General features: G+C 37.7%; 2 protein-coding genes across 3 annotated transcripts; one reads left to right on the top strand and one right to left on the bottom strand.

Annotated features, from left to right (window-relative positions):
- On the top strand, nt 1-1,788 carry LOC104235240 (probable aspartic proteinase GIP1). Its single transcript, XM_009788959.2, has 2 exons — nt 1-487; nt 785-1,788. Exons 1-2 carry the CDS (start codon nt 96-98, stop codon nt 1,701-1,703), a joined length of 1,311 nt encoding a protein of 436 aa, XP_009787261.1. The 5' UTR covers nt 1-95; the 3' UTR covers nt 1,704-1,788.
- Nucleotides 1,789-4,271: 2,483 nt separating this feature from the next.
- Nucleotides 4,272-14,666, bottom strand: LOC104235239 (mediator of RNA polymerase II transcription subunit 33A-like). 2 transcript variants are annotated; one of them, XM_009788958.2, is made up of 12 exons: nt 14,301-14,666; nt 12,902-13,012; nt 11,591-11,938; nt 11,085-11,404; nt 10,920-11,011; nt 9,912-10,245; nt 9,197-9,407; nt 8,539-8,653; nt 7,862-8,023; nt 6,917-7,574; nt 6,244-6,450; nt 4,272-5,614 (listed from the first exon to the last, which is right to left on the bottom strand). In XM_009788958.2, the coding sequence occupies exons 1-12, from the start codon at nt 14,573-14,575 to the stop codon at nt 4,446-4,448; spliced, it is 4,002 nt and encodes a 1,333-aa protein (XP_009787260.1). In that variant the 5' UTR covers nt 14,576-14,666; the 3' UTR covers nt 4,272-4,445. The 2 variants fall into 2 exon arrangements, with proteins under 2 accessions (XP_009787260.1, XP_070024593.1); XM_070168492.1 differs by lacking the exon at nt 14,301-14,666 and adding an exon at nt 12,706-12,745.
- Nucleotides 14,667-15,413: the final 747 nt, after the last annotated feature.

Genomic DNA, 15,413 nt, shown 5'->3' with positions numbered 1-15,413 from the left:
CAAAATCCGAAATTATTAGGCAATGTGTAAATACTACACTTTAATTTCGGATAGTCAGTAATTCCTTTAAGCAGAGACTCTAAAAGCAAACAGCTATGCAGAAATCTATATTCTTCATATTTCTCTTTTCTATTTTGAATTCTTCTTCTCTAGTTTTTTCACAAGATGCATTTTTAGCCCCTATAACCAAAGACAATTCCACAAATTTATATTCTCTCTCAATTTATCTCAAAACTCCATTGCAAATCACAAATTTACATCTTGATCTTGGTGCTTCAATTAGTTGGGTTGATTGTATTCGTCGCTACAAATCTTCCTCCTATCAACACCTTCTCTATAACACCTCGCTTTGTGAATCTCTCGAGACCCTTGTTTCTGGCAATTGCTTCAAGAAACCCGGCCCGGGTTGTTTCAACGACTCGTGCGAGTATTTTTGTGAAAATTCAGTTACACGAAATGTTTTTATAGGGAACATACTACTTGACTCGTAAGTAATTTAACTATAATTGTTACTAATTTAAAGGAAAAAAATATACTAATTCATTTGTCTCAATCAGTTCCACATTTTTTTGTCACGAAAAGATTGATAAATTTCTATATTTATAGGAATTAACATGATTTAGTGTAAATTCCACTATAATGATGCCTTTAATATTTAATAAAAATAATACATGTTTATAACTATGATACTAGAAGTTAATTTCAAAAATATATATATTTATCGCCCAAAGCTTTGTATAAATATTAATTGCATTTATTAATTTGATGTAAATATTAAGTGCAGGCTCGCCTTATCCACCACCGACGGCCGGAATCTGAGTCGACTCAAGGTCGTCAAAGACTTTATCTTTGCATGCTCTAATACAAAAATACTCCGGGGACTTCCTACAGGAGTCACCGGCGTAGCCGCATTGGGAAGATTCAACTATTCACTTCCGTTTCAGCTCAGCAGAGCTGGCTCTTCTCCGGCGGTGTTCGCCGTGTGCTTGCCGAGTTCCGCGGCCTCCGGTAATGGCGTTGCATTTTTCAACTCCGCCGGACCTTACAACTTCCTGCCAGGAATTGATGTTTCAAAATCATTGATTTACACTCCTCTGCTTCTGAATCCGGTCGTCGGAACGGTGATATTTTACACGCGCCCATCCGACGAGTATTTCATCGGAGTGAGTTCGATCAAAGTGAACGGAAAATCAGTACCGTTGAACCAGACGCTACTGAAAATCAACGAGGAGAATGGATATGGCGGGACGAAGATTAGCACGTCGACGCCGTACACGGTGTTGCAGACGGCTATGTTCAAGGCGGTAACGGAGAGGTTTGTCGCGGAAGCGAAGGCGATGAATTTGACGGTGACGACTCCGGTGAAGCCGTTCGAGGTGTGTTTCCCGGCTAAGGCAATTGCATTCACGCGCCTTGGACCGGCTGTGCCCACTATTGATTTGGTTCTGCAGAAACCGGATGTGTTTTGGAGGATATTTGGGTCCAATTCGATGGTTCGGGTTAAGGCCCAAAATGTGGATGTTTGGTGTTTGGGCTTTGTGGATGGTGGGCCTGAGCCCAGGACGTCCATTGTGATTGGTGGGCATCAAATAGAGGATAATCTGCTACAGTTTGATTTGGCCCAAAAGAGATTTGGATTTAGTTCTTCACTCTTGTTCAAGAGCACCAATTGTGCAAATTTCGATTTCACTAGCAGGAAATAATTATGATTTCGATCTATATTTTGTCAGCTAAAACTTTGCATCTATAATTATGGCCAATCAGCATAATGGTCAAATTATTAAGAAAGTCATTTGTTCACCAACTAAGAGCCCGTTTGGATTAGCTGATAAGCTTAAAAGCATTTTAAAGTACTGAAACTGATTTTTTAATAAATATTTACGTGTTTCGATAGAAGTGCTGAAACTAATAATAAGCGGTTTATTTATTTGGTAAAAAAATAGTAATAAAAGATAAGAGACTTGAAGACATGGCAATCCCACAACAGGCAAGCTGGATGGTCAGGCAGATTCTGAGTGCCAGAACAATACTACAACAGGTACAACATAATTAGCAGATCAACAAGAGCATGGTTAGACAGTTCTACCTTCAGCTACTGGGGAATAGGCCTAGAGTCAACTGGGAAGTGTATGATGTTTCAAAACAAAGCTAGACCTAAAGCCATATTCACAATGTGGCTACATTTGCAGGGGAGACTTTTAACTGTAGATAGATTGATCAAATAGGGGGTAACTATGGATTCAAAATGTTCTCTATGTCAACTTCATGATGAAACTAGAGACCACTTATTTGTGGAATGCCTCTTTACTAAGGCAGTGTGGCAGAAGGTTTTATGCTGGATGCAAAGACAGGATGTAGTTCGAGATACCTGGGTGCAACATCAACAATGGATGATACAGAATGCTAAAGGCAGATCTTATGGAGCTCAATTGTATCGAATGGTATATGCAGAGGTTACACATAGTGTTTGGATTGAAGGGAATCTGAGAATATTTCAACAGAGAAGCAAAAGCGTTGATAGCATAGCTAGAGAAGTAGCCTACATATGTAATGTGAGAGCTACCAAAGATATAGTATGTAGGTTGAGATTGTTTCTTTGAGTATTTGATAGATATAGCTGCTGAGTTTATAAAGCGGGCTATGAATTGTAAAGATTATTGGTGATTAATAAAATGTTAATTACCTAAAAAAAAATGGTAATAAACTGTTCTTTTATAAAATGACTAAAATACCTTTAAATTTTTACAAAAGATTATAAATTAATTTTTTTTTTTGGAAAGAAAAAAATGAAATTTATTTTGGAAAAGGTATTTTGTGAATTAAAAAATAGGGGTATGCATTCGATTTTGACCCTTATCGATAATTGCTTATCGATTATCAATTTATACATATGCTTATCGTTATCGTTTCAATAAGGTTTCGATTTTTTCGATTTCGATTTATCGATTTTGGGGCTTATCGATTACACCAATAAGAAAATTTGCGAGATTACGGAAAGTATATCGAGTTTTTCAAAAATTCAAACAAGTCAAAAGACTTTAATTTGTTTAAACTTTTCTTGTTTACACTTTGACATTACTATTAGACAGGGTTCTGACCATTTATTAAAGTCAAAATTTGTTATATCAAAGAGTCTTTTCTGAAAATGAAATCACTCAAGTGTATTACAATTATTGAAAGAAATATTGTATAACAATATCTTTCATTATTGTTTAGTTTTATTTCGGGGTGCAAACTTGCTTTCAAAATTATGAGATGCGTTGTGTGGACCTCTTGGATTAATGAGGCAAAAGGAGCAGACGACCTAGCAAAGCATAAAAACAATTTTAATTTTTTTTGAAAGTTTAAGTATATATTATGTGCCTCCCTGTTTTGTTTTATTTTCCTATAAAAATTACTGTTTACGTACTATGTATCCTAGACGACTTAAATTACGTAATAAATTATTTTAGTAATAATAGTAATTTCCTTATCGGTTTATCGATAAACCGATAACCGAAGAGGACAAAATCGATTGATAAATCGATAAACCGATAACAAATAATCGATTCGATTTATCGATAAACCGATTCAAATGCACACCCCTATTAAAAAAATATTATTAAGGATAAACTAATAAAAGCTTTGATCAAACTAAAAGTGCTAAAAGCTGAAAAACCATAAGTTGCGGGAGATCTACTTATGACTTAGTGTTTACCAAATGCATAGATAAGCCAAAAAGTGCTTATAAACCAGTTTGACCAGCTTATAAGCGTAGCCAAACACCCTCTAGGTTGTGTGAGCACGTATTCCATGTTAACTTGGAATGCATGTTTCTCTTTCGTATTGTATCTTTCTCCTAACATCGGTGAACTCGCGAGCTGGCTAGATGCATGAGGCAAAGAGCTTGTACTACCCCGTTTGATTGAACTAACCCTTTTGGTGTGTTTTAATCCCATAGTTTCTTATATTCTATCTGTACAATATCAACTAGCCTTCAATTCCAAACTACTTTAAGTCAATACAGAAATCTTTTGTATAGCGGGAACCTTGCCGTAACCGGTAAAGTTGCTTGTCATGTGACCAGGAGGTCACGGGTTCGAACTGTGGAAACAACATCTTGTAGAAATGCAGGTAAGACTGCGTACAACAGATCCTTGTGGTCCGGCCCTTAATCCGGACCCCGCGCATAGCCGGAGCTTAGTGCACCCAACAGATCCTTGTGGTCCGGTCCTTCCCCGGACCTTTATACTGACAGTTATATTAAGAACTCAAAAAGAAAGAGAAAGTAGTAAATAAAAGTGAGATTATCATAATCAAACTCAACCGGCCCAAAGTGCATGATAGCAAAACAAGTCAAAAATGCAAGGGGGTACCTGCAGAATTCCAAAACTTCTATATCTGTAGTCACCATATACTCAATCCAAAAATTGTAGAAGTTGTAGATCCTCTGATTGAGGGCTCATCTAGCAAAAGTTCAAACCCCCTTCTATTATCATTTCAGCAGCAGTGCCCATAGCACCAACACCACTAGTTTCCAAAAGGGCCAAAGCTAACACTTCCTCGTTCAGCCGTTTCAATCCCTTGCTCAGCCTCTTTAAAACCTCAACATCCACCTCCAAAAGCCACTTTGGTGTGCATCCGACCATTAAGCCTATGAATCCTGAAACATATGCTCTCCATGTAGCCTTGTTACAACCAAGTGTTATTTTCCCATCTAGTGCACTCGCAAGAAACTCCAGATGTGCTCCAAGAATACTTGGCCTCCATTTGGATGCGGGTGACAATGAATCCACACCCCAAGCAAATGTTCCGGACAGAAGTGCAAAGTAAGCAAGGACATAACCCCTTAACCTTGCGACCATTCCCTCTGAGACCCCACCGTTGGGCTCTGATCTATGTGCTGATATAAACCAAGATGGTAATGTTTCTTTTAGCAAAGCCTGGACCAAACTTAAACCACCTGTAATCCAAACTAATGAAGCACCCAATGAAGCTGCAAGCTTGACACGGGTCATTGCTGCAGCAAGAGAGACCTGACAAAATGCAGGGAATCCACTTTCCATGTTATGACAAGAGAGAGAACTCATCGGATTTCTGGTTTTCTTGAGTTTCTCCAATTCCTCAGCGGGGAATCCACCATCCGCAATAATTCTGACAAAATGCATCAGAAGGGTGACGACCTCTTCTGCCATAAACATGACATTTCTGACAACTCTATGAACACGCAAGTAGAGTATACCAGGGGCAACGGGAGAAATACCACCAGAAAAGTGCGAGCCAAACCCATGACCAAGAAGTGAACCGACACCACCATTGCTTTCTATAGAAGATGTACCTAGACCTAGTGTAGCTGTAAAGCAGACCCGAAGCAATTGAACTACGGCATCACTGCTGTGGTGGAACACAGTTCGGGATGCAGAGAAAACAAGAAAATCACTCCAACGTCTAACCTTTTGCATCCATAGGGCAGCTATAACAGGCATACATGGCCAAGGACAACTTGTAGCCAGGTTACTCAATGCTGTGCCCACCAAGTTCAGAAAGCGATCAGTACCTCGTTCAAGCTTATATGTAATGGTGAGGCTCACAAGGACTGCCAGGGGCAAAGGAATAATAGCTGGAGAATTTCCACCTACAAAACACATAGCATTAGCTAAGCAATGGAAACGAATGAATGAGTAGTTAAATTCCCTGCACTTAATTACTCCTACGCACAGATGTGTTAGATACACAGGCAGAGCCAGGATATAAAATTTATGGGTTCTGAACTAGCCATCGAACCCATAGCCCACAATTAAATAGTTATACATATTTTAATGGATTTTTAATACAAACACAGGGTCTAAACAAAAGCTACTGGGTTCGAACCCTTAACTCATACGGTAGCTCCGCCCCTGATTAGATAGATATGGTAGTCTAGGTCTGCCACATAGCAAAGATAGAATTGATAAACCCTTGTCAACTATTTATCAGAAAATATAATTCGATATTTCAACAAAGGAGATTAGGGATCTAATCCCCCCAAACCATACTTTAACGTCACGACAAAAGGAATGGAAAAAGAAGGGGGTGGGGGTAGATTCGTGTTCATTCTGCCACTGTATGATTCATTTAGAAATTCACACGGGGCGATTAACTTGTCACAACGGTAACCAGACCCATAGGTTAGAAGAAAGAGAAGAGGGGAAGTACGTTTCTAACGCCACAGTTCCTCTCGTCTTATAAGAAACAGGTGTCAGATGAAATCAAACGAGTACACACCTACAGAGACACTTGGTACATCTACACCAGTAGCAGCTAGGATTTTCTTAATCTGTTGTTCCACTGTTGCTAAATTTGCAGCTGGACTTGGCCAATCAGTTCCATTCATAAAAGCAGGCTTCCAAAGACCCCGTGTCACTTCAGCTGAAAAGTAACTTGCAATTGTTGCCAAAGACGCAGGAAGAAAGTCAGCTAGATCCTTAAGACCTGAGATGGAGAAAATGCAGCATTCAATATACTAAGACATAGAAATCATTAACTTAGACTTGACAGCATCATCCACGTGATAAGTTCAAGTTTCTCGTGCGAATTTTCCTCTTCTTTCTATCCTTTTTCTCTGTGTTGCGTGTGTGTGTGCATATTGAATATAAAGGATCTATCAAGCAGTGGCCGTGTGTAGGAAGGAGACACAATATATCTTACATCAAAAGTCCTCTTCTTCTCATTAAAAGGAGGTTAACGACTTCACTCTTTTTTTTTTGTTGTTGTTGTGGGGGGTGGGGGGGTTGTGTGATATGCCTCATACCTCTGACAACTGGCTTAAGTGTTTCATCTCTCTCGCTCTCTCTCAACTGACAACTGGCTTAGGATTGCTTTCGAAGCCTAAGTGTAGACATTATATTCAAATGACAATTGCACTCTAATTTTATTAATCTTTACCAAATAGGCTAACCTGTGGCTAGTTCACGTGGTGACAATCGCCCGTGAGCACAGGCTGTCAGAGCAGCATCAAGCACAAATGGAACAGCTTCCAAAACATCCCATGCAGGTAACTTAAGATGAGGAGATATATCTTCGTTGCCAGACCCAGATGAGTTACTACTACCTGAGGTCGTTGGTGTAAGGGACTGACCAGCACTATTTATTTTTCTAAACATGAAGTTCAGCAGTGCTTCAACAATCTGATGAACAGGAGTTCCAGGGACGAGACCTGAGAGAGGTGAAGCAATACATGCTTGATTTTGCCGGTACCAACATTTTAGTTTCGGAAAAGAATCCATAAATATGGGTTCTTCAGGTAATCGACACGGAGTTCTAGACAATTGCTTGCTTTTGCTTTGACCTTTAAGCAAATCTTCAGAGCATGCCAACTGGGAGTTACGAACCAGCAATAGGTATTCAGGAGTTAGATGGGATCCCACAGGAACATCTCTGGTGACATGCTCAAGTGGTGGCTGATCAAATCTCCACAACTTCAGCAGAAGTGTGAACGCATTCGAGAAAACAGCATGTGAATTAATCTTTTCCGACATTAGAGTCCATGATATATTGGGAGCACAAGAACCGAAGGCTTCACAAATTGGCATCAATGCACCAGCAAGCTGTGGAACCTGGAGAAATTTTAAGTACACCGTCAGTAACAGAGGAAAGAAGTTTGGTTTCTCCATCTTTATCTTAAGCCCAGCTCTACTCAATATACTTTTCTCAAAACCTATTTTCAACAGAACTTTAGTTCTATAAATTGTTGTTCAGGTAACCTATCTCTATAAAAGTAGTGCAACACTGCAGCTGTATGCTAGCATCTGATTCAAGTCTATGTGATTTTCACCGACATTAACATATAAATGACATCAAACATAATTCAGAATAAGAAAAGTGCAGCGGAAGTTTAACCTACCAATCCATGCAAAGAAAAGATCTGGATACAATCGATAGATGATATACCAATGAGAAGGACATTCAAAACTGGAGCATAGCTTATCAAATGGCTTTCAGTTCCACAATAATCAGAAGGAACACAAGGTGAAAGCAACCTAGTGATGAATAGAACGGTATGTTCCTGCAAGAATGTAGATGAAAATACAGTGCAAATGAGTGTGCAAAACATAGAAATGAAATATACAAGACACCCAGTTTTGAACTTGAGAATGACTTTAGAATACCAGATTTTTTAACAGGGTACCTTTAAAAATGACTTTAGAAAATATCTGAATATATTTTCACTTCAAAGTAAAATCAAATATACTACAGATATAAGGGATTAGTGATGGTGGCTAGGTGAGTGTTCTTCCGCTCCATCTTTGTTGCCACCTTTCTTTATTTTTAACCCTTTCTGGGGGTTGCTGATCTAAACACAAACGGTAATGCTTCTCAACCTAGTTTACCAATAACATTTTCACTTATTTATGTTTTTTTCATCTCCTTTTTGTTCATCCAGTTAAGGTTGTTCTTTGTGCAATGCTCACAATGTTTGAGAGGAGACTTGACCTAAGGTAATGAAGGCTCTCAAAGAGGTTTTGCTGCTACTATAGTACAAAATACTGGTTTTAATCCCAGAGAGATGGGATGTGTTACCTGTATATTCCAACCACGAGCAAGAGAGGCCCCACAGAGAATAGTAGCAGCAGAAATCTTTTCTTCATCGGAACCATCGACAGCAATCTCATATATTTTCTCTATTTCTGCTAAGCTTCCATCAAATCCATGAGCTTATTAAATTTAGTTTTCATACCACTGGATAAATATCAAGAAAGAGCATCTGATATGTCTGGCTTCAGGAAAGAAAGGGATTTTCAACCGAAGATCAGCTTTTCTTTCTACCAGAGAGCACCAGATGTGAATACTTACAATTTGCAGATGTTTCTTAAGCAGAAAATGATATGCCCATTATTTTGAAGTGATAGCTCTTTTCTTATACATCTATAACTATAAACTTCGAGTATGACCTTAAAAGCAACCATATTAACCAGTGGCATGGCGTAAAACTACTGCTTAAATCTACTGAGGCTTTCTTTAAAAGAATATGCCCGTTATATCAAGCTATGAACAAATTTCTATATTGTTTAATTCTCTATATGGAGAAAAACTCCTAATATGAACTTAAAAGCAGCCACATTTACCAGTGGCACTGGGACACCACTACTGCTTGACCAAATAACCTTGGCCGATGATGGCGTGAAGTGAGCAAACTAGAAACAAAGAAAAGCTTTCTAATTGTCAACATCTGTCATACCTTGAGGCGGGTGCTGAAACCAATGCACTGACCATTGGAGGAGTTAGGAGAGATCCCTTCATCAGTGATGACCAGCCAAGCAATGGGCCTGAAATGCTACGAGGCACTTGATTGCATTGACCTTTTACGTATCCAGGCCATAAATAAGCAGATGTATCCAAAATGTTTCTAGCAATGCAAGCCTCAACAATAAGGTGCCACAAGTTCCCGGCTACAAATAGTTACAGATGATTAGCATACTTACTAGTTAGGAATAGGCTTTAAATTTGTTACAGAACTTTTAATTTTATATATATAAATAAAACTTATTTCCCTATTAATCTTAAATTATTCTGGCATGATGACGATATGAGTTGAGCTTAAAGAAATAAGTGAGGATTCATATCACCGACCCCAACTTTGTTTGGGATTGAGGTGTAGTTGTTGATTAGCATACACTACCACTATAACTACTTATGCATATAAGAGCAAATAAGAGATGCACTATTGATTAATTAGATTTTTCGACCATACCGTCTGAAAACAATCTGCCCAAAATAAATAAAAAAGCAAAGAATTTACAAAGAGAAACAAGTACATGGGTGGGGTTGTGGGAATAAAGAGGAAGCAAACTCTAAAACTTAGTCAAATTGAAAAGAATGTAAGATAGAATGCAGGCAGCAACTGATACAAGGCTGACAAAACACAGGTCTCACTTGAAATCTACTGGACTCACCACAATTGACAGGCATGCCATTCAATTTCATCCCATCAAAGTACTCACTTCCCATACTTAGCCCTGAAAGGAACATCATTGCTTTAACAGCAGCTTGGTTTGCCAACGGAATTGCCGGCAGTGGTGGGGTCAACAAGCCTTCATAATCATGCAGTTGCTGTAAGCTAGAAACCAAGGCCTGACAACGTTTTCCCGTGGACTCTTTTCTTTGATCACTAGAGGTGCTATCATTTTCCTCTTCAATGATGTTGGTAATTGCTAGCGGTGTAATAGACAACAATAAGCATAGGCAGGTATCAAGACGAGGTACTGGTCCCTCGCTCGAATCCCTTTCCTAAATTGACCCAAAAGAAGTTATTTAGACATTTTCAATATCAAACTGACGCTATTAAAAAACTGCAGTTTCAATTCTGATAAGCTGTTTCATTTTACCTTCTATACAAAGGAATGTAAATTCTTGGCTGACAAGGAAACCCCATATTTAGCCCTTAACAAATAAATTAGGCTAGTTTCTAGAACTTTGAAACTTGGAAGCACTTCTCAGCAAAATTGTGTTAGAAAATAAGACCTAGAGCTGAAGATGGAAAATGACAAATGGCTAGGAAGCATAGGTTTTCTATCATCAAGCCGACTAGCAGAAAATGCAAGTGATCCAGAAGCCATAACAGCATGAAGATATTGCCGTGAGCTTGTTTTGCATTCCCTAGGGAGGACTTCACGGTTTTTGGATATCAATAGCACCAAAGCCTCCAGAGAGATATTCTAAGATTTCTTAGAGCTGACGAGTTTGACACTAGAAGTTGTAAGTGCTGCATGAAAGAATCCCAATTTGTGGGCCTAAAGAAAGAACAAATGCATATTTAGCTACCACTAATATCTATTAGTCTAGCATAGTACCAGTATAACTGCTTATGTATATACTGGTATTTGTTTCATTTAACCTTCTATACAAAGGAATGTAAATTCTCGGCCGAGAAGAAACCCCATATTTAGCCCTTAACAACTTACTCTATTAACAAGCCTTAGGGCTGAAATCCATAATCCAAAAAATGTGTCCTGCCATGTTGTACGGTTAGTTGCCTGCAGAGCCTTCACCAGACCTGCAAAATAACTCCATTTTAGCAGGTCAGAACAGGGTATACTAAATCACTTAGACAATACTACAGTGTTGACCAGTTAGAGTGTCAGCGGAACTTGTAGCTGCCACTTGAAGTCCATCCATGGTATCTTCTAGAAAGAGATCAATTGGTAGCCAGAGAACTGATGTACTAGCAGCATCACGCCGACTAGCAGAAAATGCAAGTGATCCAGAAGCCATAACAGCGTGAAAAAATTGCCGTGAGCTTGTGTTGCATTCCCTGGACAGGACTCCAAGGTTTTTGGATATCAATAGCACCAAAGCCTCTGGAGAGATATCCTTGGAGTTTCTTAGAGCTGCCGAATTTGACACTAGAAGTTGTAAGTGCTGCATGAAAGAATCCCAATGTGTGGGCCTAAAGAAAGAACAAATGCATATTTAGCTACCACCAATATCTCTTAGTCTGGCATAGTATGCATTTTTTTAAGCACTACTTCTCATTTCATGGCTCAATGGAACTCTGAGAAAAAAAACATTAGTAAGAAACATGTTGCTATTTGATACAGCGCAAAACTTAATGAAGGAAGCTCTATGATCTTACATGTTCTTACGTGCCAAGTAAAGAATCATGGACGTCAATTTGTCCCCAAAAAGTTCACCAATTATTTCAATAGCCAACACAGTGTTCATTCTACATAATCCTTCACGATGTTCAACTCTTTTCCCAACAAAGCCATCACGATTGCTGATTTCCATTTCTTGAGTTGCAACTGGCCACCTAGACTTCTTTTCAGCAGTCAGCTCCAGCAATCCTTCATCGTCAAGTGAGGCATCAAGTAACTGCCATACAACCATGAAAACATATCCAACCACATGCTTTCCACTTTCAGATCCCTGAAGTTCAAATATCTGGGAAAGATGAAGAGTATCATTTATCGACTCCATAATCCTGCAATAGCAGTACCAGATAAGTTAACTCTTTTACTGAAATTCATCCACAAAAATTATACTAGTTCAAAACAACATCAATGCTAATTTGGAGAATTTGAATCAATAATGAATATTATTAGTTTTCAGCTATGTTGCGCGGACTCTCCAAAATGCTGCGGCACCTGTGACGGATCCTCCAAAAGTAGTGTCTCCAAATATACACTACTTTTGGAGGATCCAACACACGCCCGGCCACATTTTCAAAGAGTCCGAGCAACATAGGTTTTCAATCACATGGACATCTGTTTACCTCCCAGGAAATATAGGAGGACAAACAATGACCAGAGCATACACTGGAAGATTATGTCAAAGAAATTTTACTTAAGATATCATTCTCACAACAGATTGAGGCATAAATTAGAGGACCTCCTTCTGAAAGAAAAATAAAACATATAGAAAACCAGAAAATGAACATAAGAACCTCTGTTGACAAAAAGAGACTATTGAACAAAGAGTTATGCCAAATTAGCCAATAACATTTCAGAGAAAAAAAGAGAATACTCTAGGAAACATCATAGATTATGCTGTTATAATTTGAAGATTAGTGTCCAAGGGAATGATTACACAGCGAAAGTGAGCCATTTCATCCAAAGTAATTCAAACTAAATCTTTTAACTTATGGGACATAATATAGAACTTGATAATATGACTGAGATGAACCATGAAGTCTCAGAACCAAAGAAGGATTTTACACTACCACGAATGACATAAAATGACAGGCATTACCATGAAGTTTCAGTACCAACGAAGGATTTTACAGGGGCACCTACCACGAATGACATAAAATGACAGGTGTCAAAACACTGATCCTAGCAACAGATAATATAGTCTAAAGCATCTAGCGAAAGAAAAAAGATTCTTATGGAATCAAACTAAAGAGACAATACAAGAAAATGGCACAAAATAGGAGAACGAAACGTACTTTTGATAATTTGGACCATTACTTAGAGATGGTAATGAAGAAGCATATCTTTTCAGGAGTTCCATATACAGCCTGTATGCCATCGGACAGCTCCTTCGGGTAGGAATTACTCTGTAAAAGAAAAGAAATTATAAAATCAACACAACAAAGAAGACTCAATCAATCAATCAACTATGGCTCAATCCCAAACTAGTTAGAATCAGCTTATTTGAATCCCCTATATCAATTCCGCTCTACTCAAGTGCATTTCAATTCTCCGTCAACCTAATGCAACTCTCTCTCTTTTATTCAATCAGCTATATGAATCCCATATATCCATTCTGCTTATGTGTTGAAGTTTGTGACTATAACATCTAAAAGCTTAAGCTGTTAGAGAGATCACACTTTTATTTTCTTAATTATGTCTTTTATAACATAAGTTGTTACAAAGATCATGCTTTTATTTTCTTGATAATGTCTTTTCTTTTCTTAATTACGTCATTTAACACGCTCCTTATTTTCTTAATTGTCTTTTATTTTCTTAAATATGTCACTCACGTGCGGGCCTGGGCTAAGCACATGAAAATTCCTTTCCTTTCGTGAGACTCGAATCTAGGACATCTGCCAGCTCTGGTACCATATTGAAGCGTGTGACCATCTAATATAAAAGTTTAAACTGTTAGAACGTGCACACTTTTATTTTTTACAATTATGTCTTCAATGTGGCAATATTTCAAACATGAACCATTGCGGACAAGTGTCAGAGCCACCGGTCCTTATTATAACCATCCACTCTTACACCATTGAAACAATGCCCCCCCCCCCCCCCCACTCACACACACAAACCCACTGCTTTTCCAACATTCAACACATTTCGTTAAATAAAAAACACTAAACAAAAGTGAAGGGACAAAAAAAAAACCTTTGATTGTTCTAATACCATATCAAAATTGTGCAACCATCTAATCTTTTGCTTTTAAAAAAAAATTTATGTCCTCAACATATTCCGTAAAATAAAAAACACTAAATTTTCATAAAATAAAGGGGCAAAAAAGGGACCTGGTAATTAAAGGTCTTTTCTTTTGTTCAAATAATTTTCTTTCTTTTATAATATTGAAAAAATGGAAAAAAAATCCTTTTTTGGATAATTTTTGTCTATAATAACCAAATAAGATTTAATTGTTAAATGTTATTATACGTGTATAACAACCAATCTCTATAAAAGCCAGAAAAATATAGTAGAGAAATTTGACTGTACTATATTAAAATGTGTGACCATCTCATATCTCATCTAAAAAGTTTAAGTTGTTAGAGAGAACACTTTTATTTTTTCTTAATTATGTCTTAAACACATTTCGTAAAAATACAATGACACAAAATTTGCAAAAATAAAATAAAATGAAGGAGCAAAAAAATGGACCTGGTAGAGAGAAGAGCGAGAACGAACAAAGGAGGTACAATTCTAACCGTCAAAGCTTTCTCTAGAAATTTCCAAGCAATAGGAACGTTATTCGACCAACATATATGATTCACTAAAATTTCGCCGACGGCGACGGACGGCATGGATACGCCGGCGGAGTTGAGACTTGAAGAAAGTTGCATGGCCCATATCAAAGGATCGGTGTTTTTCTCCTGAGCTAATTTAGTTAGCTCAGTTACTCTATCGAAGATAGAGTGTACGGTTTCCATTTTCATTGCTTAGGCGAAAAAATGGTGTGCTCCGGCGAGTTGCGCCGGCTGTTTTGACGCCGGCGAAAAACAGAATAAGTATGGACTGAGTAATGAATATGGGTGGTGTGGTGGGTCTTCTTTTCTATCTAATATTTATAGGAGAAATTAAAAAATATCAACATTTAGGACTGGTCATTCAAAAATAGTCTAATTTTAAAAGTAATCGAAATTTAGTCACTTTTCATATAAAGATAAATTTGAACGAAAACATTATTCTAAACTCGAAAAATAGTATGCTGGAACTCCAGCATATTATACGGGAGTTCCAGGATAATTATGCTGGAACTCCCGTATAATATGTTGGAGTTCCAGCATAAGTACACTAGAACTCCAACATAATATACTGAACTTTCAGTAAATATAAATGTCCAGTATAATATACTGGAGTTTGGAGCACCGGTGCTCCAGTCTCCCGTATATTATACAGGAGTCATCAAAGCATATCGGTCTAGCATAATATGCTGGAGTTCGTACAAAGATGCACCGAACTCCCGTATATTATGCGGGACCGGTCTCTGTTGCAGCAAAATAGTGGCTATTTTTCACTGACTTCGTAAACGGTGACTATTTTTGAATGACCATTCCGAAAAATGGCTATACCGTGCTATTTTAACAATATTTATATATTTATAGTTATTAATTTCAAGAGTCAAATGACATAATTTTTGAAATACCTTTTAAATATTTTGAATTTATTAATTACTATGATGTAATTTTAAATATATAACTTTTATTTCAAAAAATATTAAATTTGGTGTCATAATTTATGGTCAAAATTAAAAAAGTTAGACTCTCGATTTGA

Source organism: Nicotiana sylvestris, chromosome 2 (genome assembly GCF_000393655.2).
Source record: "Nicotiana sylvestris chromosome 2, ASM39365v2, whole genome shotgun sequence".
Lineage (NCBI taxonomy): Eukaryota > Viridiplantae > Streptophyta > Magnoliopsida > Solanales > Solanaceae > Nicotiana > Nicotiana sylvestris.
The sequence above is the reverse complement of the archived record's forward strand: the minus strand, read 5'-3'. Positions and strand labels throughout refer to the sequence as shown.

What these genes read in the sequence shown, in the direction of transcription:
- LOC104235240 (XM_009788959.2), top strand. Translation starts at nt 96, where the DNA reads ATGCAGAAATCTATATTCTTCATATTTCTCTTTTCTATTTTGAATTCT. An exon ending in GGGAACATACTACTTGACTC is followed by an intron (nt 488 to 784) that starts GTAAGTAATTTA and finishes TATTAAGTGCAG; the next exon opens with GCTCGCCTTATCCACCACCG.
- LOC104235239 (XM_009788958.2), bottom strand. Translation starts at nt 14,575, where the DNA reads ATGAAAATGGAAACCGTACACTCTATCTTCGATAGAGTAACTGAGCTA. An exon ending in GTTTCAGCACCCGCCTCAAG is followed by an intron (nt 8,654 to 9,196) that starts GTATGACAGATG and finishes ATTTGATGGAAG; the next exon opens with CTTAGCAGAAATAGAGAAAA. An exon ending in TGTACCAAGTGTCTCTGTAG is followed by an intron (nt 5,615 to 6,243) that starts GTGTGTACTCGT and finishes TGTGTTTTGTAG; the next exon opens with GTGGAAATTCTCCAGCTATT.